Raw genomic sequence first — 27,925 nt, forward strand, 5'->3', positions numbered from 1 at the left:
ATATGAATTATATACATTTATTTATGTATAAATATTTTAAAAATATTAAACCTCTATTTATGGCTTTATTAAATTTAATGGGCAAATCCCAATTTCTTTATTATATGTTTAAAGGGTGTATTTTTCCTCTCATTTTTTTTTCTTCATTTTTTGTATTTTTTTTATGAATGCATAAATATCTTCGTTGTAGACATTCATTTGCATAAATGAGTCCGTCTGTAAAGATAATTTAGAACAAAAAAAAATTGTAATATATTTAAATGGGCATAACAATTGTATTTTAATATATTGGTATGTGTGTGTATCCCCTTTATTTATGTAAGAGAAATAATTTAAAAGAGATATGCATAAGCAAATTAAACAAAATGAATAAACTTTTTAAATATTTATTATTACGATTTTTTGAAGAGGCAAATATGATAAATTTTTAATATCCATTATATATAACTTAAACAAATGTAGTGATACATTAGAATATTTATTCATCCTTAATTCTCCGAATGATGTTATAAATTTATATATACTATAAACATCTGTGAATGTATTTGTTTTTTTTAATAAATAAGTTTCAACGTGATCAAAAAATATTTTTGAAATATTTAAAAAATCTTTAGATGAATTATAAATTTGATCATTATATGTTTGTGTGGTGTCAATGTGTGAATCCTCTAAAATGGTAGCATTATTATTATTTTTTGTAAATTGTGATATTAATTCAACTTGTTTATTATTTTCTTCTGATGAACGAACATAAGCAAGTGATAATGCAGAGCATACATTGGCAAGTTCCGAATATTTAAAATTTTTCAAATAAATAATTGCTAATTTAGATAAAGAAATTAGTAGTTCATATTCTAATAAGCAATTTCCTTTAATTAATGAATATATTATTGAGCAAACTAAAGTTGAATTAGTATATTTATTCATATGCTTAATTAAATATTTTTCAGCTTTTTCAATGTCTAAAAAATATTGAATTGTATTTATTTCATTTGGATAAGTATTGTTGTCATGGTTTTTATTTATATATGTATCTTTTGTATAAGTGTTATCAATTTGGAAGGTATTAGTATTTTCTATCTCATCATTTTTTTCGTGATCTGTTACTAAATTATTGGGTTTAACAGAATTATCAGTTTTATATTCATCTAGCAATGTGCTAACACTGTTAAGGTTATTTTTTTTTGTTTTATTATTTTTTAGTGTGTCTATAAAATTAATATAATTGGGATAATTATATATTAGATAAAAAGATAAAGAAATATATTTATCTGTTATGTTTGTGGAAATACTTTTTTGATTATTTTTAAATTCTATAGATAGATTAATATATTTTTGGTGATCATATAGTATATTATTGTAGCTTTCAAATAAAAATGGGTATGTTTTTTTAAAGAACTGCAAAATTTTTTGACTTAATTGATTTATAAAATGTTCAATATATTGTGAGCTTTTAGTATATGCTTGTAATAGCATAGATAGTTCTTGTATTGTATATTCATTTATAAATAGAATTGCATAATTCCAAATAGATTTAAGTAATATATTATTTCCTAGTCCTATATTTACATAGGAATGTATAATCATAATTATTTGTTTGGGCTCAAATAAGTTTATTTGCGCTAAACTATTTTCTGATATAACTTGAAAAAGTTTTTGGTGTAGTATACATGCATTATTGAATGAATTAGCTAAAACACTTAAGTGTCTAGGTTTAAGTAAATATGATTTATTTATAATTTGTTCAGCTATTAATAAATATAAAGACAAAAAATTAGATTCTTCTGCATTTTTAAATTTACTAAATGCATTGGTTAGAGATACTAATTGATCTATTGAAAAAAATGGTACTTTTTTTTCTATTAAAGTTTTGAAAAAAACAAATAAATTTTTTTTTAAATAATTAACTCTAGCTAATGCATTCGTAACGTAATGTATTGAATCGGCAGACCAAAGTTGTTCAACTTGATTTATGTTGTAAGTAGAATTGTTAAGGTTGGGAATTATATTATTTGATTCAGTTGTATTTGGAGAATAAGATATTTTATTATCTTCAGGACATATAATAATATAATTATTTGATATTAAAAAATTGCAAATTTGCTCAATAAAGTTAGTTATGTATTCTTTGTCATATAAATATAAAGAAGAAGAATAATTACATATTAAAGGAATATTTTTAAAGTCAAATTTGTCTAATTTTTGTAATATATGGGAAGATAATAATTTAAAATAATTTTCATGCTTTGGTAATAGATTAAATTTAGCAAAAGCATTTAATACATACAAAGAACCATATTGTGAGAATTTCATATTTCTTTTAAAAAAATAATGAAATAAAGTATTAATAAGATTTATATCATCAACTTTAATTTTAATAAAACATTTTAGTAAAATTCCTATATCACATGAATTAAATTGGTTGCTATATTCCATTACACTAGTTTTTATAACATTTAAAATGTCTTCTTCGAATTCATGTTTTTTATTTATACCTCCATAATATTTTGTTGTATCAGTTAGTTCATTGTTATTGTTATTGTTATGGTTGAGGTGTGTAGTTTTTTCAGATTTTTCAGATTTGTCCGATTTTCCTTTTTTCTCCTTACAACTAATTTCTATACAATATTTCATAATATTTCGAATGACTTCATTTTTTTTTGAAATAGTATGATTTAATATAATTTCAGAAATATTTTTATCAATATTTTTATATTCTTCTATTTCTAATTTATTTTTTTCATTCATAGCATCAGTCATATCAAAATAAACTTCATTAATAATTTCTAAATGTTTTTTTTTTTCATATCGGGTTTTTGGTTGATATAATTCTCCAAACCGTCTTTTTACAGTACTATAAAAGTAGTAGCTTTTGTTGTTATTTTGTATATTCGGGATTATCTCATATTTTATTACTTTTAAAAATGCTCTTTTCATTTTTTTTAAAGCAATTCAGACGATGAGTATGTGTGAAAATGTAAAAGATGTTATATCATATTTGGCATTGTGTATGTCTAACGATTTTTTTTTATTTCTACACTATTGGATTCTTTTTTTTTCGAAGATTTTTGTCTCATTGTGATTGTTAAGTGAAGTGGCTATTTGGTAATGTATGTATATATATACATGTATTTTTTCCCTTACAACATTGTGTCAGTTACCATTTTATGTGTATCAAGTTCCCCTATTTATGCATATATATATACAATTTTTCTTTATATCGTATTAATATATGTATGTTGTATACCAATAGAGAGAGTATTCATGTTCTGCCATTCACACTCTCTCTATCTATATCTATTTATACATAAAGATATAGATAAGATAGTGGTATTTATTATTTTTTTATACAAACATAAGAAATGAATGTATAAACAATTATTTTATATCCATAAAAATGTCAAAGTATAATTTATTCAGTCATTATATATATTGCAAGATAGCTAAAGTATCATACTTTTTTTTTTTTTTTAATAAATATATTTTGTGGAGTTTCCTTTATTTTTCAACAATTTTACTCATTAAAACGAAAATGAAAAAATATTTAACTGAAGTTTTTATTCGTATTTATAATAAAGGGAAAACAACAAAAAAAAAATATTTTCAAATAGTATGAAACTTCCTATACATAAATTTTATTGGGTGTATATATTGGGTTGAAAATGTAGAAAAAAAAAAAAATATATTTTTTTTAGCATATGAATACACAGTTTTGTAAATATTATAATGTATAAATTTTTTATGTTATTTATTTTTAAGGGTAAATGGGAATAACCATAGTATTTCTTAAGTCTCGAAATTTATTATTACAGAAAGTATATTTAAAATAATTTATTTGAATAACGTATGTCTAAGATTTTTTTTAATAAAAATATGTTAGTACAAATAAATGTTTGATATATCTACGTCATATTGTTGTATATCAAAATATATGAGCAATTAACATGTATAAAGTGACTATTTTTTGGGGGGGAGTATATACAATTTTATATAGCTCCTTTTATATAAGGATATGAAATATAGAGGGAGTTTTACAAAATGTCAAAGTATATATTTGTTAGTTATCCATAGTTTAATAAAAAAGAATATTCTTTAATATTTTGAAAAGATATTTTTAATATATATAAGAGAAGGTATATGTTTTTACATAATTGAGGTATAATATTGAATGTCTTTCAATTTTGTTTCACATATAACAATAGTGATAAATCTGAAATATATATGTATATATATGCATGTATGTATATATACTAATTTGGATGTTTTATTATTATTATGTTTACGCTTATCTTTTCCTATATGCGGATTTTTCTTCTCCTGGAAAATTGAGAAGAGTTAAATATTAATTCATTAATTTATACTTTTTCTATGTTTTTTTTCTTGAAAATACAAGAATAAGGATTGAAGTATATGTTATATAATAAGATATGATATATATATATATATGGAATAAAGTAAAAAATGTGCATATACTAATGTGTGAATTTAATAAATAATTTTTTTTTCCAATTTTTTTGGCACGCATAGTATGTGTAAAGTTTTAATTCAGTTTATGATATATTTGAAAGAAATAAAATAAATAATTGAATAATATATAATTCTTTTATTTAAAATATTATTTTTATTATTTTATTTTTTATCTTAATTATTTGTCAGTTTGATTATATGGAGGATAAAATTTAAAAGGCGAATATATTATTGGAGATGTATTTTATAAATTTGATATTTCCTTTTTTTTTTTTGTAACACTTTAATTAGTTCTTTTGATAATAAAAATTGTCATTCTATTGGAAAGGCATACATACGTACATAAAAATGGATGTAATTATAAATTTAAAGTAGGCGAAGTTGAAAAGTTTTAAAATTGCAAAAGGTGAAATACCTTCACACAATGTTTTGTCTTTACAATATGATATATAAATAAAATATGAAAAACAAAAAAAATGAGTGGACTAATTAAAAAATATGTAACTAAATCAATGAAAGAAATAATTACTAATAAAAATAAAAGAGACATAAAAAAAGATGGTAATCAAACTAATCTTGAAGTGAAAACTGCAAATAAGAAAAATAAGGGTGAAAATGTTATTAAAAAAGATTGTAAGATTGAGTCAAAAGATAAAATACCAAATGATGTAAATAATAATTTAATATATAAAAAATTACGAAAAAAGTTAGATAATTTAAACTATAATAAACCATTATGTGTAGGATGCACACCTTTAGTTCAAGCCGTTTTTGATGACTTGATACAAGCAATACAAAATTTTCAAAAAATTTCTGATAAATATGAAGATACTAGAAAGAAATATAAAGACCTTTTATCTGAGAATAAAAAAAATGGTTTCCCTTCAAAAGATCTAAAAATGGAAAAAGGTAAAATAATGATTAACATGTGTAGCAATACTAGTGGTTTTATAGAAATATTTGTAATTATAATTAAATTGTGATGTATTTATTTTTTTTTTTTTCAGAGGATATGGGCGGGAATAAAAGTCAAGCAGATAAATCAAATACTGAATTAGTGATAAAGGGATACGAAAAAAAAGTAGATAAACTTAAGAAACAATTAGAAGAAGAATTAAAAATGAAAGAATCATATATAGCAGAAAATAAAAAATTAAAACTTTCTTTAGAAATATTAGAAAAAAATACAAAGGAATATTTAGATAATTCATCTGATTGTGGATCTGACAATAATTTCTCTTCATTTAATAATAAAACAAAATCGTTTGACGATTTTGAATTAGAAAAGGAAAAAAAGAAAAAAAAACATATGAATAATTACATGAACGAAAGTAATAATAATATAATAAATAACCATGTCTTATCATGGGGAAAAGAATTGTCTTATTATAAAAAATTATGTAAAGAATTAAAAATGGAATTAGAAAAAGCTAAAACAGACCCAGACACATTTTGTAGTGATAATACTAAAAATCAAGATATCGAAATAAAAAATTTAAAAAAAAAATTAAACGAATATGAGATTGAAATAAAGAAAATGAATGAATTGAGGATGGTACATGATGAAAACAAAAAAGAACAAAACACGAGAAGTGAATTTACGACAAATATAAGTAATGATAGTAAGGGTGAAAATTCCAAAGGTTCAAATGAGGGTCGTGAAAATAATGAATGGAAAATTGAGAATGATGGGGAAGTTAAAGATTTAGAAAAAGTTATAAAACAGCGGGACAATGAAATATTTCATTTACAAAATCGAGTTGTTTTACTGGAAACCGAATTACAGGTAAAAAATGAACAGAGCAATAAATATAAAGAAAAACTTAAAAATATGAGTGAAACAGAATATAATAGACTAAATAATGAACTTAATAGTAGTGTTAGTACTGCTGATAGGAATGAGAATGAAACATCTGAAAATAAATTTATGAGCAAGTCAGGTGAATTTTCATCATATAGTTGTAATGAGATAACGAATTCAACTAATGTAGATGATTTGATGGGGGAAATAAAATCGAAAGATCCCAAAATGGAGGAAATGAAAAAATTAATAGAAAAGATGAAAAAAGAATTAAATGAAGAGAAGAAAAAAAGTAATAAATATGAAAGAGAATATAATAAAGAAAAAGGGGAAGTTAGTATATTAAAAGAGGAGTTAAAAATTTTAGAAAAAGAAATTGAAAAAAAGCGAACTGAATTTAATATAGACAAAAATATAATAAAGAATTTAAAATTAGAATCAGATGAATTTAATAATATAATTTCATGTTCTAATGAAACAAAAAAACAATTAACTGATTATATTCATAATATATTAAATACATTAAGTGAATATAATGATAAGATAGATGAATTAAAAAACAGTAATATATTGCAGGATGAAAAAATTCAAGTATATAAGAAAGAAATAAAAAAATTAAAAGAGGATTTAATAGATTCTAGTAATCAAATGGATGAATTTGCATCTCTTTTAGATAAAAAAGACGAGGTTATAGAAAGCTTTAAAAATAAATTAGAGATATTAAATAAAGAATATGCAGAATCAACTATAAAATTTAATGAAATATTAAAAGAGAATAAAAATTTACAACTTATGAATACATCACATAATGCTAATAGTAGTTTAGTTATTCAGCAATTACAACAAGAGATTCAAATTTTAAATGTTACAAATAATCATTTACTAAAAGTTGAAGAAGATTATAAAATAGTTTTACAAGAAAAAACAATTGTTGAAGATGCAGCAATAAAAATTCAAACTGAATTAAAAAAATCAGTAGATAAAATAAAAAATTTAGAAACATATATACAAACATTGTCTATTGAAATAGCAAATTTAAAAACACAACGAGATGATTCATTAGATGCATTAACAAAAGTAGCTATAGACAAAACACAATATGAAAATGAGTTAATACAATGTAAAAGTATTATTGATGATTTAAAAAGAAAATTAAATGAATATGAAAAAAATGTTTTATTTGCACAAAATAATATTAGTGAAATAAGTAAGATGAATATTAAAAAAGAACAAGAAGAAATTATTTTAAAAAATGAAATAAAATCATTAAGAGAAAATTTAAATGAAAAAACTATAAAGTTAGAACTTTTACAAGAAAAAGAAAATACAATTGAACAAAATAATATTAGCTACAATAAATTTCATTTAGAAGCACATACAAAATATAATTATTATGAGCAGATTATACATAATTTAAAAAAAGAAATAGATGAACTAACGATTAATAATAATGATAATATAGTTATAATAGAGAGATTAAAATCGGAGTTAAATAACCATGAAAAAATGGCTAGCTCACAGCGTCGTTATAATTATAGTAATGATCTTATTAAAAATCAAAAAAAAAATATAAAATCTATTTCTGGTAATAGTATTAATATTGATAGAGATGATAAAATTATGGCTATTGAAAATTACAAAAATATTATTAGTAATACGAAAGGCGAATATGATAATCAAAGTAATGTGTCTAAACAAGGTAATTTACCATTTGAAGAAAATAGAGAAATAAAAAATAAGGAAATAATAAATGTTAGTAATAATTTGGGAATAGAAGTTACATCATTTGGTGAAATTCCATTTGGTGATGCACAATTTGTTGAATTAAATTCTCCGAATCCATATCCTAAAGGGGATGAAGAAGAAGATATATATGACTACAATGATGGATTTACAATTTTTTTAAATTCACATAAAAAAAAAGAAGAAAATGTAAAAAATGATGAGGCTATTGAAAGAAATATACATGTTAGTGGATACACAGAAGATAATTTTATGAATTTAACAAATAACCAAATAGGAATAGAAGAAAATGATAGAAATCAAACTGAAAATAAAAGAACCAATCTTGATGATACCACAAAATCACAGGAAAACAAAATATTATACACAGATGATGAAGATTTTATATATAATGAGTTTGAAGGAAATGAATTTTTAATGAAAAATGAATATTCAAAAGATTTTACAAATTTTTCAAATTGTGAAATTTTAAATTCTGATACATTATCATATATGAAAAGAGATAATAAGAAAATGATAACAAAAAAAAATGATATAAAGGATAAATCCAATAATAACATTGATAGTATAACTACAGAAAATGTCAATGCACAATCTGTATCACTATTAAAAGATATGACAGTATCGTCTATAAATAATGTCAATAATAAAATTGCTAGTGAAGAAAACGAAGAGAAGGAACACGAACAAGAGTTCGTTGCCAGTGAATACTCATTTTCCTATTTGGAGAATAATGATGTTTCTTTATTTAGTAGTTCAAAAATAAAGAAAATGTTTAATCTTCGTTCTACAAATAATATGAAAAATCATGAAGAGAAAAATGTAATTGATAAGACATATCCTAGAGAAAGAAATACAAATACATTGAAAAAAAGTAATAATTTAAACATTTCAAATATAAAAAATATATATAAAAGTAGTGGAAGGGAAAATAAAAAATATGATCCGGAAATAAAAGATTCTTATGGAAATATGGTATTTGATATAAATGATAATACACATTTTGATGAAGATTATGATAATAAAAAAAATATAATAGGAAATCCAAAGGAAGGGAAACTATCTGACCAAAGAATGTATTATGAACAAATTGAAATAGGAGAAGATATGGACAACAATAATAATAGAGATATTTCTCCAGGGCAACCATCTCAATATGATGTAGATAGTTTAAAAAATGGTTTGAAAAATAGTGATATAAAGAGAAGAGATCATAGTGGGTCACTTCGATTTAGTGGTATGAGAGATATGAGTGATGACAAAAAAATAAACCATTTGATTGAACGAAAAAAGAAAATGGAAAAAAGTAATAAATATAAGAAAAAGAGTAATAGTGTAAAAAACAAGGAGTGTAATTTTATTTCACAAACTAGCTATGAAGCAAATAGTAATTCGAGTAGTGTATTGCTCGATTCGGTAAGTTCCGATTTTTCTAATAATATAAGTATTGACCAATATAATGATTCTAATAGTAAAAGAAGATCAGATAGGAAAAATGAAATGAATTATTCTAAACATAAACGCAGTGTTAATAATTTGAAGAGGGAAGAAAGGAATGCGAATGAAATAAATAGGAGCAAAAATATATATGAAAATTATGATAAAATAAGTGGTGAAGAATATAAAAATGATAATGGGGATAGAAAAGAAAAAGATATATCTTACAATAGTATAAATGACTATCCTTACCGATATAAAGAAAATGCAAAAAATTATAATAGAGACGATGTTAGTGTAAATAGTTATACAAAAAATTCAGGTCAAAGTCGAGCTAAAACAAAACAAGAACTATATAATAAATATATGGATGTATTGAAAAATTTAAAAAGTGAAGAAATTGATGCATCTGTAGATACAAATAATAATCGAACAATCGATTTAACAAACGATTTTACTAAAACACATGAAAATTCGACATCTATTTTATCATCAATGAAAACTTTACAAAAAGATAGCATATTTAGTAACTTGTCGAAATTTCGATTTAACGAAGAAATGCTCGATTATAATTGTGACCCCTTGGTAGTTATCAAACCGCTTGAAGAGTCAAATATGGAGGATAATTATTGAAAGTGAAAAAAAGTGAAAAATGCAAATACTTTTCCTTTTCTTTTAGGATGGTATCATATTAAAAAATGAATAACCTATATTAATATTAACATTATTATGGTATTTATTGTACCCATAGTTTGTGAATATATTTTTTGTGTATAAATAATTGTTTGCACAGATGAAAATTAAATTAGTTGAAGGGTTTTATTGTGTGCGAAATTATGAAGACACCTATATATTTACAAAATTAGAATAATTAATTTGGATCGATTTATACATATAGCGTTGGTATTTATCTACTTTTAATTTTTTTAAAAGTTTTTTTTGTTATTTTTTTATATAATGAATTTGATATATACAAAAGTGTGTTGATAAATGTTTAAGTAGACTTAAGCTATATATTTTTTATTATATTATTTTATATTTTTTTATTGCATTACTTTTATCTTCCTGTGCAATAGTATGTTGCCATATCAAAATAATATTTTGCGTTTGAACATGCATATGTATTTATAATATTAATGATATATATATGCACGTATGTATATTTTTTTTGAAAAACAAACTTTTTAAATGTAACAAATATATATTCTGTCAATTTGCTTTATAAATTAAAATTTGATAGTAAACCCAAATTTATAAGCACACACACCGATTTATTAGTTTCTCTCCATATATAGACATGATAAAATTTTGGTTTCTTTGTAAGTTCATTTTTGTAGATATCCATAAGGTAGTATAACAAATTGTATTGTCAATAATGGTTTATATTAAAAGGTTAAGGAAATATATTTTATGATTTTTCATTTTGAATATTTTTTAAAATAAAAATTAAGGTTATTTTATATCGTTATTTACAATGTTATAGAGAAAAAAAGGAAAATGTAAGCACAAATATGTAGATCAGTAAACTATATATAATATCTTATCAGTATAAATCAGATATATATTTAAATGTATATATAAGTACATTGAATGAAGGATACAACTAATTAGTTGAAAAATATAATAAAGTAAATAATTATACAAAAAAACTTATATTTACAATATGCGGAGTTTTATAAAGTTGATACATATATACACACATGTTAAAGGATAAAAATATATGTTTTTACATAATACAATGAATAGCCATGGGCATAAGCATAATAAAATATAAGAACACATTTATTAAAGATAACATACGTTTATTAGGATGTGTGTATATATGTATATTTATTGATGGTATTTTTGTATGTATATATATCCACGTTATCATGCGATTATAATAAAATGCTAAAGATAATATAAATACACATTAAAAATAAATAATGGTTGTATTCAAACAATAATTGTATATATAATATTTATGAAATTTAAAAAAATAAATAAAAACACGAAATAAAGAATATTATGATATAAGACTAAAGAAATAAAAAGAAAGTATATACATATGCATAGTGTACATAAATGAGAAGAAATGAAAAATTTAGCATATGATTTTATTTAGTATTTATGCACATACATTTGTGATATATACAAAAATATATGATAAAAAAAGGGCAATAGTCCAAAAATATAATAATAAATAAATGAGAAAAACAGGAAAAAAAAAATTTAATTAATAAGTTAATCTGATTTCATAACATCCCTTTGGCAAAGAGGGCATTGTCTTCTTTGTGATAGCCACTTTTTAGCACATTTAGTATGGAAATTGTGCGTACATCTAAATTCAAAAATTTCATCTTTTTCAACAAAATCAGATAAACAAATAGAACATGATTCATTTTTTAATTTTCTATCTGGTGAATATTTAAATGTTGTAATTTCAGCTAAAAATGCTTTAGGAACTCCTTTTTTCTTTTTAGGTATATTTTGATGATATGGGAAGAAAAAGCAAAACCATATTATAGTAAAGAATACTCTAAATATGCATGATAATATAATAGTCCATGAAATAAACCATAAATAATAATTCTTTGTATGTTTTCTTGTGACAACCATCACAACAGTTCCTGTTATAAACCATAAATAATTTAATAAGCTAAATCTTTTGCTGAGTTTCCATCCCTTTGAGCTAGTAAGTCTTCGTAATCTGTTTGAGAAAAAAATTATATATATGTATATATACATGTATAATGATTGAATGAATTGGTATAGCAAAATAATTGACTCCTATTGAATCAATTATATTATTGTAGATATACAAATTGGCAAATCACTTTGTCAAAATGAATATATAATTTTTATGTTATGTTTCATTATAGTAATATTAGTTTCTTACGCTTCGATGTGCATCCTTTCGTTTTCAAGTTTATATTTTCTTAGTAATAAATATAAGAAAAATCGGATTGGGGCTTGTAATAGTTGTAATATACTATTAATAACAATCCACCATCTTAATATATCGTTACATGAGCAATCATCCCAATAAATAAATAAATATGTTAAGTATGGAAATGATGTACTTATGCTTATAATAGCTGATATGAGGTTTATTCTTTCAATAAAATACAAAGAGTCACTGGGTGCCGTAGTAATTATGTCCATTATTGGATCGGTATTGTTTTGCATCTCTTGATCAGATGCAGTCATATAATTGTTAACATACTAAAAAAAAATATATATAAACATAATGTGGTGAATATCTACATTTCTACAATGCATATAAATATGTTTATATGTCATATATGATTATATTTTGTTATAAACACTTTATTTCTTTATGCAAATAATATAAAAATATGGCAAAAAAAATGTAGGAAATGTTTTTTTTTGTCTTATTTATATGAAAAATATAATTGTTTTTAAGTTTGCTTGGTTTTTGATAATTGCTTACATTAGACACATTTTTATATATTCCTCCGAAATATGCATGAATGGTATTTCCTTCTTCTACCATTTTGTACGATATGCTTTAATTTAAAAGGAAGTAAAAGTATTTATTTCAGGTACTACAATTTTTTTGATTTATAAGAAAAATAAAAAAATCAATTATAAAAAGGGAAGGATATTAATAAGATATAAAAATGAAGCAAATTAAAAATTTTAATTATGTTATATATATATGAATAGAAAATCCATTCTTAAACAAGTGTTTTTAAGGCACGAAACAAATATTATTACTACTATATATATAATAGTAATAATATTAAAATAACACCAAAAAAATATTTATATGAAAAAATGAATTTTCAATTGCCTCAAAAAATTAAACGATGAAATAAATAAAAAAAATTAATTCTTTAAAAAAATGAAAAATATATGCTATTCATAATATTATAAAATGTATGGGTAAATGCTTCGTATAAAATTTTAAAAATATATAATATGTGATTTATTATTAATGCGTATTATATAATGTATATTATTTTATATATATAATAATATTATATCATATTATATTTTATATATAATAATTATATAATAAAATACTAGCATATTTGCACACGTAATATAAGTTATATAAAAATATAACAAAAATATATTTCAACGTCAATTGTATAAATCATACAAAAGATGAAAATTAAATTAAAATAGTATAGCAAAATAAAAATTCACAATTTTGAAGTTTGAAATTAATTTAAAACATTTCCCCATCATAAAAATATAGGACAATGTTTTTATATAGTTATTTTATAAGGTGTCATTAATGGTATTAGTTGAAATAATAATGTACGATATGCAAATCAGGTAATTATGATTTAATTATATATATTTTTTTCTTTCTTATAAATTATTAATAAGGTATATTTAAAGGGATGGAATATAATAAAAATGTAAAAATCGCAAATTATAAGAAATTGAAAAAGATGAAAATTAAAAAACTTTGAAAATAAAAGATCTAGGGGGAAATAAATAAATTTTGTTTTCTCTCCTTTTTTACCCCACCCCACAAGTGAATAATTCTTTCTCAAACAATTAAATCTTAAAAAAAATGTATTATATATGTTTATTTATTTAATTAAACTAAATATCGATTTTAAAATATATATGGAGCTATGGATAAAAGGTTAAAATAAATGCAAGTATATGCTACATATTTAAATGAGAGCATTGAAAATTATAAGCATATAGCAAATATACTCCATATGTGTGTATAAAAGTGTGACATATAATATAGTAAATAAAAGAATACTTTTATGTTTTTTCATGTTTTAATGCATTGTCATTATTTTGTTTGGATATTCTATAAATAACAGGAATAAACCATGGTCATTGCTCATTTTAAGGGGCTTGCTATTTATATTTAATAATTATAGCTATAGTATGAATGCAAATGTGTTTATGTATATATACTCGGCTAATTTTAAAAGGAAAACAGAGAACATAAAATATGCTATATTTTATAGTATATATAATAACTTTTCAAAGGTTGGTACCTTATCATAAAATATAGGTGGCACAAAAAGACAATATATTTGATAAAATTGAAAGGAAAATCAGGGAAAAAATGAAAAGAAATAAATGAAAAGAAAGAAATAAAAAATAATAATATAATCCATATATAATAAATAAAATTAAAGGCTTCGAAAAAATATATAAATTTACAATTTAATTGCAGACATATATACCTTATTTTAACATTATTTGGGTAAATAATTTTGTGCATATATAATTATTAAAAATTATTATATGTGCTATAAAAATCTTATAATTTTTTTTTTATTACAAAATAGTGATCATAATATTGTTTTATTTCAAATATTTGAATATGGAACAATAAATATAATAAAAAAAAATGGTATTTAAATGTGTTTCATTAAAAAAATTAATGGTATTGTTTATAGTGTATGTGTGAGTGATATATTACTATGCATGATGTTAAGAGCATTTACAATAAATATGATATAAATTAGTAGACTATAAAAATATTGTAATGCCAAAACAAATTTTATAGCAGCTTAAAATGGTCTTATTGGCAATTTAATCACGTGATTTATGTGTATATATTCAGTAACCTATTTATAGAATAGGACATAAAATTTTGTTTTATATATGTGTAAATATATACTACATTGTTGTATTTTTATATTGCAAGCCATGCTATGCAAGCATAATACAAATCTGAAGGAGGATCTTTTTCTTATGCATATTTTTTTATTCCATAAGAAAAAAATTACTTATACATAAAAAAAATAATAAAATACATGAGCAATTATATATATGCATATGTGTGTGTGTATTTAAAAAGTTAATTAAATTTTTGTTAATATAATATTTATAATTGGATTGATATTCAAGTATTTTTGTTTTCAATCATTATTTTTTTCTTCGTCTTGTTTGTTTTTCTTTTGTTCATCTTTTTCGTTTACGTTTTCTGATTTTGAATTTTCTGCGGATGCAGATTCTTCTGATGCTTCAACATCAGATCCAGACTCAACTTCTTCCGAGCTGTCATCTTTTGGGCTTCTTGTGATTTCTGCATTTCGTCGTTCAACTTCTTCTTGTGTTGGTATATATCGTGATCGCCCTTTGGGCAATCTCTTTTTACTCCTTTGTTTATTTTTGTTCATTTTATTTTTTTAATGATAATAATATTGTATGTAACCTATTAAAATAAATATAAATGTGTAATAAATAATGTATTTTTTTCAAATATCTATATAAGTTTATGATAATATTTTGTCCACAATGAAATGAAATATACACACTTATAATGTATATGCCTTCACTAAATTGATAGCATATAAAAATTTAATAGTATTTTTATAGCTTAATAATAATTTTTTTTTTTATTTTAAAGGTAGAAAGGGTAAATATGTTAAATATATAGTGTACTATAAATACATTTGTGTACATATATTTTTTTTCGTATTTTCATTTATGCTTACGTTGTTTATTTTTGTGGAATATTATATAAAAGAGAAATATTTATTTCTTTACAAAAGTTAAAATTTGTTATGAATTATTAACTAAGCAATTTTAATACTAAATAAAATATCGTGATATAATTTGTAAAGGGTGGAAAATAATAAAATTAAATTCATTTTTAATTGAGAAATAAGGAAATAAAATAAATACTGCCTTTACATATATATACATAAAAATTGTGGGGCATAAAATCCAAACAAATAGTAGGCCATTTTATTACTGCATATTTCCCGGCAATTTACAACGGCGCGCATTTATTACTATGAGTAAATGAATATTAATTTTAATCCATATATTATTTTATGTTACGCATAATATTACTATTAAAAGAAATAGGAAAATTTTATAAAATGATTTTTAATATATTTATATTTATATATATAAAAACCGAACAAATTAAATATAGGAAATTACTTTACATGGGAAATATATAATACAGTATAATTATTTTTATTTTGTAAAATATATTATTTTCAAAAATATGGAAGTTATTTACACCTAATAATATATATTTTCATTTTATTTTGCATTGTTTTACTTTTTATTTCTACATTTTCTGTTATAGTTATATATGTATTTGTATATTTATTATTATATATATTTTATGTATCTTTTTATATATATATATTTGGATGTTCATCCTAATTTATCTTATAGTTGATTAAAATTATGTTAAAATGCTATTTTATATAGATGGGAAACAGAAAGTAATAATTATAAAAATGAAGATAGAAGAAAATTAACAAAAAAATGAAAAACCTCAACAAATCAAACACAGCATAGTATTTATTATTAAATAATATAATAGTGATGACACAATAGTATAATTTATTTCTCCTATAGTGTACCATATTATATTTTCAAAACTGTATATATATAGTAAATACAATTCCTAGTCATATATAAAAACGCGATTAAATTAGCTTTTCCGTCAGAAAAACATTATATGAATTATTGGTTTTATTTTGTTTTATTATATATTGGATGCTTATACAATTGTTATATATATATATATATATTCTTTTTTAAGTTTGTTCGAAAATTATATTATTTTAATCCTTGCTTTTAAAGCTTAGTTGTTTTAAAATCACATTATTAAACGAAGCTTTTGATTTCAAATAGTGGAAACATTCGTTGTGCCAATAGCTGTACAGATAAAATAATATCTATATAATTATAAAAAATTGATGTACAAATTGTTTTTTTCTTATATTAATACAAAAAAATATTATCAAGAATATATATAAGATTATATTTTATAGAGAAATAATTAGTACCACAACATTATTGTCAGATCAGAACGAATTATGCCATATAGATATAGTTACTTGCATTCCGAAGAATATCTTATATATGTATATATAATTTCAGAATAAAATTCAAAAAATAAGAAAATATTGTATTTTTAAATGCAATTTTATATATGAATACAAATTTGCTATATTATTGTCACACACAAATCCTTATATTTCTTTTAATATGCACATATTTCTGATGATATTATTTATTAGCATTAATAAATTAATATCCATATAAATATGCTTAAAATTATTTTTTATTAATAAAAATTGTCCGAATAAAAATTTGATATTATATATGTATAAATTCATATATAAAATACTAGAATGATTATATGTTTTATTAATATTTTTGATAGTTAAAAAAAAATTATACATTAGTGTGATTATATGTATAATAATTATTTATGCATCGTATATCTGTCTGTTTGTGTATTGTATTTTTTTGAATAAATAAGCAGCAATGGATATATGGGATACCGATTATGAAAAAGCCATTGAAACGGGAAAAGAAATTAAAAAATTATTGAGGAAAAATGAAAATGAACGAAAAAAGGCTAAAAACAGAGCAATATTGAGGGGAAAAATAACAGAATTTAATCAAAATATGAAATTTTTAATACATCAATTAAATAATGATTATATAAAAAATGATATAAGATATAAATCAAATGAAAGGGAATATAGGAGTAAAGTAGAACTCCTAGAAACAATGAAAAATGATATATCAGAACTGTATGAAGAGTATGGAACGAATAATGAATCGGTAAGATATAATTGAACTAGTAGCATTTTAATATGCATATATATATGTGTATACTTAATTAAAGGTATTATGCCCATACAAGTATTTGCCATAGTTTTTTTCATTTTATTATTATTTTTCAATTTTTTTAGAGCACTTCGTATAATATAACGATGGATTTTGTAAACAATTTTGATAGCAGAGATGGATCATATATAAATGACATAAGCAGAGAAGAGTTAATGTTAAAACAACATAATATGATGAGATTGCAAGATGAACAGCTCGAATTTCTTGAAGGAACAACACAAAATTTAAAAAGTATTAGCTATAATATAAATAGTGAAATACAAGTACATAATGAAATATTAGATGATATAGATAGAGATGTGGATGAAACAAGGGATTTATTGGATAGAAATAGAAATATGTTTACTAGAATTATTAACAGCACTAGTAATTCTTATTTGTACATGATAATTTTTTTATTAACAGTTACACTTTTCTTTTTGATCATAATACTTTAGTTGTTTTATTCAACTATGTTAATTATATTGACATATTGTTTTGTTGGTTATATTATTTAAAGAGAAAGCTACAAATTTCAATATTAATAACATCGAGAAAGGAAACGTACAAATAATTTTAACCAATTTTGGGTATGTGTGTATGTATAGGTGAATGTATATATATATATATATATATATTAAAATTTAATAATAAATATGAATATATATTTTTTTAAATATAATTTTTTGTATTAGTTTTTATTAAATTAATGTAACCATGTTAAAAATAGTGGGTTATATCACTATTATTGCAATTAGACATGTATGTGAACATAGCTTGCTTAAAATGATTTAAAGATGATATATTTTGTAATTTTTTTTTTCTTTTCGCTTTTATTTATTTAATATTATATTTTGTTGATATGTTTTATTCGAATGCATATTTCGAACTCTATTTTAATCTTTTAAATTAAATACGATATATGCTATAGTAAAAATTGTAAATTTATATATTGTAGGATGGGAGGTATATAATATGCTTATTTTTTAGCATGTTTTTAATAAAATTATAAAGTATATATTTTCCTAAATGGTATTATTATCAGCTCTACTTACGTTAAATCATGTTAACCAAATATATATATAATTTGTATTATATAATAATTGGCTTATTGTCATTAAGTTTTTAAGTATAAATTTAACTGTGGTTCCATGTGTTTTTTTTTGCGCATTTTCTTTTAGTTATTTTGGCTGGAAGGTAGCTAGTCGAAATTGATATGATATTATAAGCATTTTGTAATTGTTATTTAAAAAATTAATAAGTTAATGGTTGATAAAATGAAATAAATAAAATAAGTTAAAAGGCGTAAATATAAATAAGCAGTTGATAAATGATTAATTCGAATAATATGTGTAAGCATATACTGAAGAAAAAAATAGTAAATGGATATATAAACAGAATAATAAAGAAAAAAACACAATAACAAAAATTAAGCATAATAATGTTATAAAAAATGTCATTATGCAATAAATCAATTAAAACACACATACATGGATATAGAGCATTCACCTGAATGTGTCTTGAAATAACGAAAGGGACAGTTTATATGTATTATTTTGGAAAAACAACAAAAAAAATAATAATAGCGTTAAAACAATAGCAATAAATAAAGGTGAAAATGATAACATATAGATGCCTGTTTTTTTTTTGTTAAGTAATATATTTATATTACTTTGGGTTAAAAAATGTGTGTTAATTTTTTTAATATCGAAAAATAGTTTGACAATAATTTATAAATATTGTGAGATTAGCCAAATTTTTTCTTCGCAATTGAATAAAGGAATGTACCACTTACAGCCATGGCTGAACCAACTCCTCCAAGAAAAGAAAATTTCGTTCCGAAAATAAAATAGCTAGTTAATATTAAAAATACTCTTTTAACTGTACTTGCAACTGCATGAGTAATATGGTTTAATCTGTTTAATGAAATAAATGATAATTGGTTATATAAATAGAACCATAAACCTGACATTAAAACATGTTTTCCAAAGACTTTCAAAACGTTTTTATTATTCATTAAATAATAATAGGTATCTTTCCATCTATGTGCATCCATATATAATGCTGGAGTTAAAAATATTGCTGAGAAAATAGTTAGAAGTGAAAATATATTTTCTGGTGTGAGATTTTTTCCTAGTTTTTCAAGATTTTGACTCATTAAATCTTTGGCTTCTATTGTTCGAAGTGTTGTAAGTACATTTGCTGTTAATGTTGAGTATAATGCTTTATAAGTAAATGATAATTCTTTTATTGAAGCTAATGATACACCTACTACTATTGGTACCAAAGATGAATAAGTATAGATAGACATTCTAGTGTTTGTTAAAGCAAATGAGAAAAACGCAGCAAATAAGGGTCCTAAAGCTTTAACAATATGAACAAAACTAATAGCACCAGCACCCATAGCAATAACTGATAATAAATGGGTATATCCATGATATATACTTTGTTTCATAATGCTGCTATATTTTTTTAAAAATTGCATATATCTTTGAAATCCTTTTATTATAAAATTTCGATCACTTTGAGCTATTCTTTTCATTGCATTTTCATCATAATATAATTCTGGCTTATTTTTTAATTTTAAAAACCATGGAATTAAAAATAGTGGCAAACCTATGTATATTTGCAATACAGATAATGTAATTGGCAAGTTTACTAGATTTAAAGCCTTTTTATTTTCTATATTATATAAGATATTGCATACATACCATAAACTTAACAAAGATATAGTTTTACCACCTTCTACAATATTATTTAAAATACTTGATTTTGTTACGCCATTAGCTTCTTTATTAGTATTTGTATTATTTGTCATTGCATTTCTTACTCCATTATTTGATGCATCGTTAGGATTTCTATTTCCATAATTCCCTGTACTATTTTTGCCTGAATTATTAAACAAAACGAATTTTCCTTCATTCTTGTCATTATTCTTAGCATTTAATACAATTTTTCTTTTTTCCACACTATATTTATGGACGTCCCTTATATTTGAACTGTTTTCATTTGGTCTGTTAATTTTTTCATAGGTGGTTTTATAATTGTTTATAAAAAGTGGTATTTTATTAAAATTCTTTTTTTTTTGAGTATTTGCATTAATATAATTTTTATTTTTACTATATTCATTTATATTATTATAGTGTAAATTTATAGGCGAATTTGAGAAATAGGTATTTTTCTCGTGCTTCAAACATTTTGCAATGTGTATTTGTATATTGATAACAAACGCAATTATTACGCTTTTTATAAGCATGTTCATTTTGTATTTGTAAAATTTACATCAACAGGGGGGGTTACTCATATATATATATATATATATACATACACGTATATACCATATGATTAATGGAAAATATTTAAAAGTATGTTTCTAATTATTTTTTTTCCTTAATATTTTCGTGCAAATATAATTACAACCATGTGTATCTTTATTGTTCTTATTACTGTTATTTTTTTTTTTTTTTTGCTGGAATAGGTATAACTTATTTTGTTCTTTTACAATAGCAATTGAACTATTGATAGCATACCTAGCTTATATTTTTATAAAATTTGAAAAATTAATTAGCGTAAGGGAAGGGGTTACAAAAAAAAATAATATAAATTATTTAAAAATAATGCATAACACATTTAAGCTATCATGTTCTTTAATTACAAAATGTAGAATGCATAAATATTATATGCATGGATATTTTTGTTAATTTGATGGTACAACGAGAAATAAAAAAAATAAAATAATGAAAAAGAAAACTAGAATAAAATAACAAAAAGTAAAATAAAATAATATAAAATAAACAAATTAAAAAAATAAATCCTCATTAAGTTAAATATAAAATCGTTACTATATTTTATATTCTTTATTCTACCAATTATAATGCTAATAATGTGTATATATATGTATTTTTTTTTATAAAGAAAATATATTTTATATATCGGGATGGTAACTCGAAAGGATTGTTTGTGGGGTATACTATATTCATCGCCTCTCTATATTTTCAAAATAATTTAATAGGCTTAAAGCCACGTATTAATTTTTCGAAGTGCGAAAAAAATACTGTAAATAAAAAGTAGAAGGCAATATTATAAAATACAAAAAAATATGCATATTTTAAAATTAATAAAAATAAAATTATGTAACAGTAAAATTGCTTTTACCATTTATTCTTTTATTTCCTTCTCTTTTTTCATTTTTTTTGGAGAAAGATAGGAATAAGTTATGATATTATATACATTTAGCATTCATTAAAAAGGGTATATAAAATTAAGCGATAATTTTAAAGTGTTTAAATGGGTTAAAATGATAAAATTCCAAAGTTTTTTAAAACAAAATATGTAACTTGAAATTACATGAACAATTATTTTTATATTCTATGGTCTTCTAATACTGTTACCACAATATATTTTGCCATCTATTTGTTTTTCTTTAATTATATACCATAATTTTTTAATTAACTAAAAAATAATATTTTTTGTATATTATATATACTAATTTGAAAGGTATTAAAATGCTAATTTGTTTGAAAAAAGTAAAAAAAAATATTTTTAACTTACAATTTTCACACTAATGTATTTTATATGTGCATGTCAGGTAAAAGGAATGGAATATTTCAATCATAAATAATTTCCATATGGGAAATTATACACATCATATGAATTTAAAAAAAGAAAATTAGAAATATAAATATATGCTTCAATGGAAATTAAAATGAAAATACATATCATAAAAATAAATAATTTTTGTTAAAAAAAATGAAAAGTGTGTAAATAATATATACAAAATAGGTACAATAACAGTTTTCCTTTTATTTGAATATAATATTTTTATAGTATTTATTTAAAAAATATATAAAAGAACAAAATATATATATTGAGAAAAATGTAAAATATAACGTTTTGATAAAATATACACATATGTGCATGTATATATATCAATGGTGATATGAAATAAATGAAAGTAAGGAAACATTATTATTGTCTAAAATGGAATATGTATAAATTCGTTATTTTTATTTACTAATTACACATTTTTTTATGATTTGATTTACTTAATTATTTGATTGCTAAAATATTAACTACACTACTAACGCCGATTTTTTATTTCTTTGCTAACAATAGATATAAAATACATGGTGTTTTAGTGGCTTATGTTTGAATTTGATAATAATTAATGTGATTTGTTTGTTCATACTATTTAAATATATATAGAGAGATAATAATAAAATAAGTTTATATATATATTTTTTTTCATTTTTCACTTTCAACGTACACACACAATTTTTTGCTCTTTTCCCTTTCTTAGTTTATCATTTGTGTTTATTCAATCGTTTGTACAAAATTCGTTGGTGTATTAATCCATTTTTTGTTTGCGTCTATCCGTTTTTTTTTAATGTAGAATATAATTTTTATATGCTATATATTTTTCGAATTACTATGTATTATATGTATATAAACTTTTTGTTTGGTACCCCTTATGCTATTACTATTGCATAAGCTTTTGATATATATTAAGCTATTATTATTTCTTAGTGATATTTTATTGAAATTTATTTTATATTGCTACTCCTTACATATGTATGCACATATTTTAGTGTGCTACTAAAATATGAGGAATGTTTTTTTTGGTAATTGGCTCTTTAACCATGCTTATATGCTGTTTTTTATCAACTAATTATAGATTATCAAATATTATTTATAATGTAAAAAGAACAGATTTGTATGGTTGATTTTATTTATATAAGAAGACAACATATATGTATAACAACACACAGGTTTGTATATAGGATATATTGTAGAAGAATTTTAATGAAATAAAAACCAAATAGAGAAAAATATAGTGTAACAAAATAGGTGAGCGAAAATGTTAAGAGAAAAGTTGTTAAAATTATTGAATTACTACTACTTCCTTAAAAATTATTATATTTATCATATCCTTTTTGTGTATACATTTTTTCTAAGAATAACATACACATATGCAGAAATAACGATATCGCATTTTTTTACATTTTTACTAAGCAAATATGAAAATATAGACACAAGTGAAAATGATGGAAATTTTTTTTATTATTTTACACACTTTTTTAATTTTAATAGTAAAAGTGATGATAAGTTTTTAAACACAAAATTATTTGTAGTAGTATATTTACCAATATGTTTGAAATGTTTTTATACACTTTTTTTTGATTATATATCATATTATATATATATGTATTATTATTTTGATAAAATAAATAATGATTTTAAAAAAGTATATTATTCTTCATTATCATATGAGCATAGTAAAGCTAATCAGAATGAATGTATGTATAGAGATGATGATAAAAATGGAAAAGGAAATATAAGAGAAAATAATAAACTAAAGAAAAATTCAATTGGTCCCAAAAAAAAAATGAGAGCATACATAATTAGTAAAAGAAAAAAGATATCACAAAATGATTTTCTCAATAAGCTAAATGATAAACCATTTGAAAGATATAAAATATATTTATTAAAAAAAAAAATGAATTATATTTTGAGTGAAAAAAGAAAAAGTGTATTAACAATTGGAAGACATAATACAAATGAAATAATGAAACCATTAAATGGAAGTGAATATGAAAGAGAACAAAAAAAGTTTATGGAAATAAAAATAGAAAAATGTGATGATAATCATATGAGTAATATGTTAGGTGATAGTAGTAATACCTTGGGTGTTGCTAAAAAAAATGTCTTTTACAATTTAAAAAAAAAAAAAAATCAAAAAATATATAATAATAGCAACCCTTTGCAAAATTCTCGATTTAATAAAAAGCATAAAATATCTATCCTTGAAAAGATATATATGAAAATGAAAAATTATTATAGCCATGAACAGAATGGAGGGGAATATGTTAGTTTAACGAATGAGGACGATAAAGATTATATAAATATACATAAAAACCATTCAAATAATAAAACTGAATATAATGATAATACTTTTGCAGTGAAGTATAAAAATTATATATATAAAGAAAATATACATAATAATAGGGGGAAAAATAACTTGTTAAATTTTCGATTAGACAAAAAAAAAGAAACGTCAAAGAATAATGATTATTATATAAAATTAGAGGATACAAAATTAGAGGATGTAAAAAAAGACTGTGATATTAAATATAATATGAATGGAGACTTAAATGTGTCAAGCCCGTATTATTTGACTTTAAATTCACAATGTAGTAATAAAAGTAAAAATAATTTTGAGGCATATAGGTTTGAAAATAATAATAACATAGTGATAGATCCTGTACAAAATGAAGATATTACAAATGGAAATAACTACAAGAAAGACAAGTATTATAATGACAATTTTATGAATAAAGTAAATAATAATGTAAAATTAAATTTTGATGAAGATGAAAATGATGAAAAAATAAATGAGAAAAGAAGGAAATCGAATAAATCATTAAAAGGAAGTTTAAAAGTTGATTATCTATTTAAAGATAGTAATGAATTAACAGAAAATGATATAAAGGCTATTGAACTTAATAATGATTATGAATATTACTATTATTATAATAAATTTAAAAGTTTTCGTTATGGGGCAGAAGACAATAATCCAAGTATAAGAGAAATAATAAATAATAAAATAAATGAAGATTATTATCATTTAAAATTGAATATATTAATATTATCATGTATAATAATCCAAATTTTTAATTCATTTATTTTAATATTAATTTCAAGTAATTTTATTAGAAAAAAGGAATATATATATTTTTTATGTTTTTTATATTCACTATTAGAAAGTGTAACAGATGTTATATCTGATAATATATTTTTTTTATGTGGTAAATTTACAAATATATATAGAACCGAGTTTAGTTTAAATACTATATATGTTATACAAGTTATAAGTAAAATGATATTAAGTATATCTACTATATTTATTTATTTTGTTTATCATATATTTTTTATTTTATATGAGCATGTAAATATTATGATTATAAATACATTTATTAAAGCATTATCCATTTTTATTTTATCTTTTATATTTCTTAAAAATAAGGACAAAATATTAAAGCACAGTCAGAATGAATATATACTAAATGCGAGATTTGATGAAAAAAAAAATGATCTAAATAATAATAAAGTAAAATCAGTGAATTCATTCAGTAATAAATCAAATGTGTCTAATAATAATACTTTTGAAAATGGTATATTAAAAGAGGAAAAACAAAACAACTATACAATAGTGCGCAAAAATAGTGAAGAAAATTTATTGACAAAGGAAACCGAAACAACAAAAAAAAATGTGTACATTTTTGATCAAGCATATAAAAATAACTGGGAAAGTTATTACAATAATGGAACTCAAAATTATACTGCTCCAAATTTTAGAAACAATACTTTCGAAGATGGTGAATTAAATATAGATGATTTATTAACACACACAACATATAATGAAAATGATGAAGAGTATGTGTATATATTTCCAACTTTTTATAAATTAAAAAAATGGGTAGTAAATAATGTTAATTATTTCAAATGCGAATGCTGTAGATTAAAAGATATTGTTACAGGAGGAGAAAATGCATATGATTTAAATTCAAAAGATGATTATACACTACTTACAATAATGCCTTCGAAATATGAAGAAGAAATATATCATAAAAAATATAATATGGATTATAAAAAAAATAATAATAAAAGAACATCAATTGTTGAAAATATAAAGAATGCATTTAAAAATAATGCTTTTAAATGTTATCCAAGTTTTAAAAATTCATTTATTGAGAAATATAATTCTTTAATTGAAAAGGATATGAAAATTATTGAACAAGAAAAAAAAAATATTAAAAATAGAAATGGTGATAATATGTTAAACAAACTATATAGTGATGATACTGTAGTATCAGAAAATGATAATAATTATTTATATACCAAACAAGATAAAATTCAAATTAAACAACATAAAAAAAAAAAAAGAATTTTTACTTATCCTATTAAATTATTACTAAACAATTTAAATTTTTCCAATATATTTTACATTTGTCTATTATTAATAATTCCTACTTTTGAAAGAATATTTTTAAATTATAAAATTAAAAATATTCATTTGGATATGCATTCATACTGTTATTTAAATTTTGCGGGTTATGTAACAGATTTAGTTGGCTTATATATTTATATTAGTTATTTTAATGAAGATTCTTATACCTCATCCATTTTTATTAGTTCCATCATTAATATATTGCTATTGTCCTTGCGTTTTATTTTATTTCAAAATAAATTTAATCAGCTCTGGCTATTGGTAAGGATTCCTCAACTGTGTTTTCATTTTATTAAGTATACTGGCATTTTAATTTTTTTATATTTTTTTTTTTCAGTTTTTGGAAATAATATTGAAATCACTTCATAAAACATTTTTTTATATTCCGATTTATATACTGGTCACTAAGGTAATATATTTGATCCTTCTTGTATTTATATAGCTTAATGAGTTTGACAATTTTGTATTTATTTATAACCTTTTTAAAAATTATGTTTTTTTTTAGGCCTACATAAAGAGCATATATAATTTAATGTGCTCCTTTTATTCGAGTATGTTGGACGCTAGTTCCTTCGTATCCTACTATTTTGAATACCGTATGTTAAAAATGTTTGCATATATATATACATATATAAATACGTGTGTGGCTCATAACTTTATACGGATTTGGCTAAGCATTGCTCGTAAATTTATTCCCATGTTTACAATATTTCATATTTTTATTATGTTTTCTCCTTTCGTAGTGATACTAAGTTACTATAACATAGAAGAATCGAAGGATGTATTTACATTAGTATATATAATTTTTTTGGTATTACATTTGCTATCAATGGTGATTATTTCAAAACTCAAAAAAACATAAATCTCATCCATCTTACTATTATTATATA

General features: G+C 21.6%; 7 protein-coding genes across 7 annotated transcripts; 3 read left to right on the top strand and 4 right to left on the bottom strand.

The window, feature by feature from the left end:
• Positions 1-129: 129 nt before the first annotated feature.
• Positions 130-2,937, bottom strand: PVVCY_1204510 (conserved Plasmodium protein, unknown function; the record flags this gene model as incomplete). Its single annotated transcript, XM_008625457.2, has 2 exons — positions 130-216; positions 397-2,937. The coding sequence occupies 2 exons, from the start codon at positions 2,935-2,937 to the stop codon at positions 130-132; spliced, it is 2,628 nt and encodes an 875-aa protein (XP_008623679.2).
• Positions 2,938-4,943: 2,006 nt separating this feature from the next.
• Positions 4,944-10,081, top strand: PVVCY_1204520 (conserved Plasmodium protein, unknown function; the record flags this gene model as incomplete). Its single annotated transcript, XM_008625458.1, has 2 exons — positions 4,944-5,376; positions 5,475-10,081. The coding sequence occupies 2 exons, from the start codon at positions 4,944-4,946 to the stop codon at positions 10,079-10,081; spliced, it is 5,040 nt and encodes a 1,679-aa protein (XP_008623680.1).
• Positions 10,082-11,671: 1,590 nt separating this feature from the next.
• PVVCY_1204530 (zinc finger protein, putative) lies at positions 11,672-12,944 on the bottom strand (the record flags this gene model as incomplete). Its single annotated transcript, XM_008625459.2, has 3 exons — positions 11,672-12,137; positions 12,327-12,652; positions 12,882-12,944. 3 exons carry the CDS (start codon positions 12,942-12,944, stop codon positions 11,672-11,674), a joined length of 855 nt encoding a protein of 284 aa, XP_008623681.2.
• Positions 12,945-15,297: 2,353 nt separating this feature from the next.
• On the bottom strand, positions 15,298-15,558 carry PVVCY_1204540 (conserved Plasmodium protein, unknown function; the record flags this gene model as incomplete). The annotated part of the gene is made up of 1 exon (XM_008625460.1): positions 15,298-15,558. One exon carries the CDS (start codon positions 15,556-15,558, stop codon positions 15,298-15,300), a length of 261 nt encoding a protein of 86 aa, XP_008623682.1.
• Positions 15,559-17,677: 2,119 nt separating this feature from the next.
• Positions 17,678-18,486, top strand: PVVCY_1204550 (SNARE protein, putative; the record flags this gene model as incomplete). Its single annotated transcript, XM_008625461.1, has 2 exons — positions 17,678-17,980; positions 18,112-18,486. 2 exons carry the CDS (start codon positions 17,678-17,680, stop codon positions 18,484-18,486), a joined length of 678 nt encoding a protein of 225 aa, XP_008623683.1.
• A 1,289-nt stretch (positions 18,487-19,775) lies between these two features.
• Positions 19,776-21,290, bottom strand: PVVCY_1204560 (phosphoenolpyruvate/phosphate translocator, putative; the record flags this gene model as incomplete). The annotated part of the gene is made up of 1 exon (XM_008625462.1): positions 19,776-21,290. The coding sequence occupies one exon, from the start codon at positions 21,288-21,290 to the stop codon at positions 19,776-19,778; it is 1,515 nt and encodes a 504-aa protein (XP_008623684.1).
• A 2,595-nt stretch (positions 21,291-23,885) lies between these two features.
• On the top strand, positions 23,886-27,897 carry PVVCY_1204570 (conserved Plasmodium protein, unknown function; the record flags this gene model as incomplete). The annotated part of the gene is made up of 4 exons (XM_008625463.1): positions 23,886-27,296; positions 27,373-27,444; positions 27,541-27,631; positions 27,779-27,897. The coding sequence occupies 4 exons, from the start codon at positions 23,886-23,888 to the stop codon at positions 27,895-27,897; spliced, it is 3,693 nt and encodes a 1,230-aa protein (XP_008623685.1).
• Between the last annotated feature and the right edge of the window lie 28 nt (positions 27,898-27,925).

The sequence above is a fragment of the Plasmodium vinckei genome, assembly GCF_900681995.1.
Source record: "Plasmodium vinckei vinckei genome assembly, chromosome: PVVCY_12".
Taxonomy (NCBI): domain Eukaryota; phylum Apicomplexa; class Aconoidasida; order Haemosporida; family Plasmodiidae; genus Plasmodium; species Plasmodium vinckei.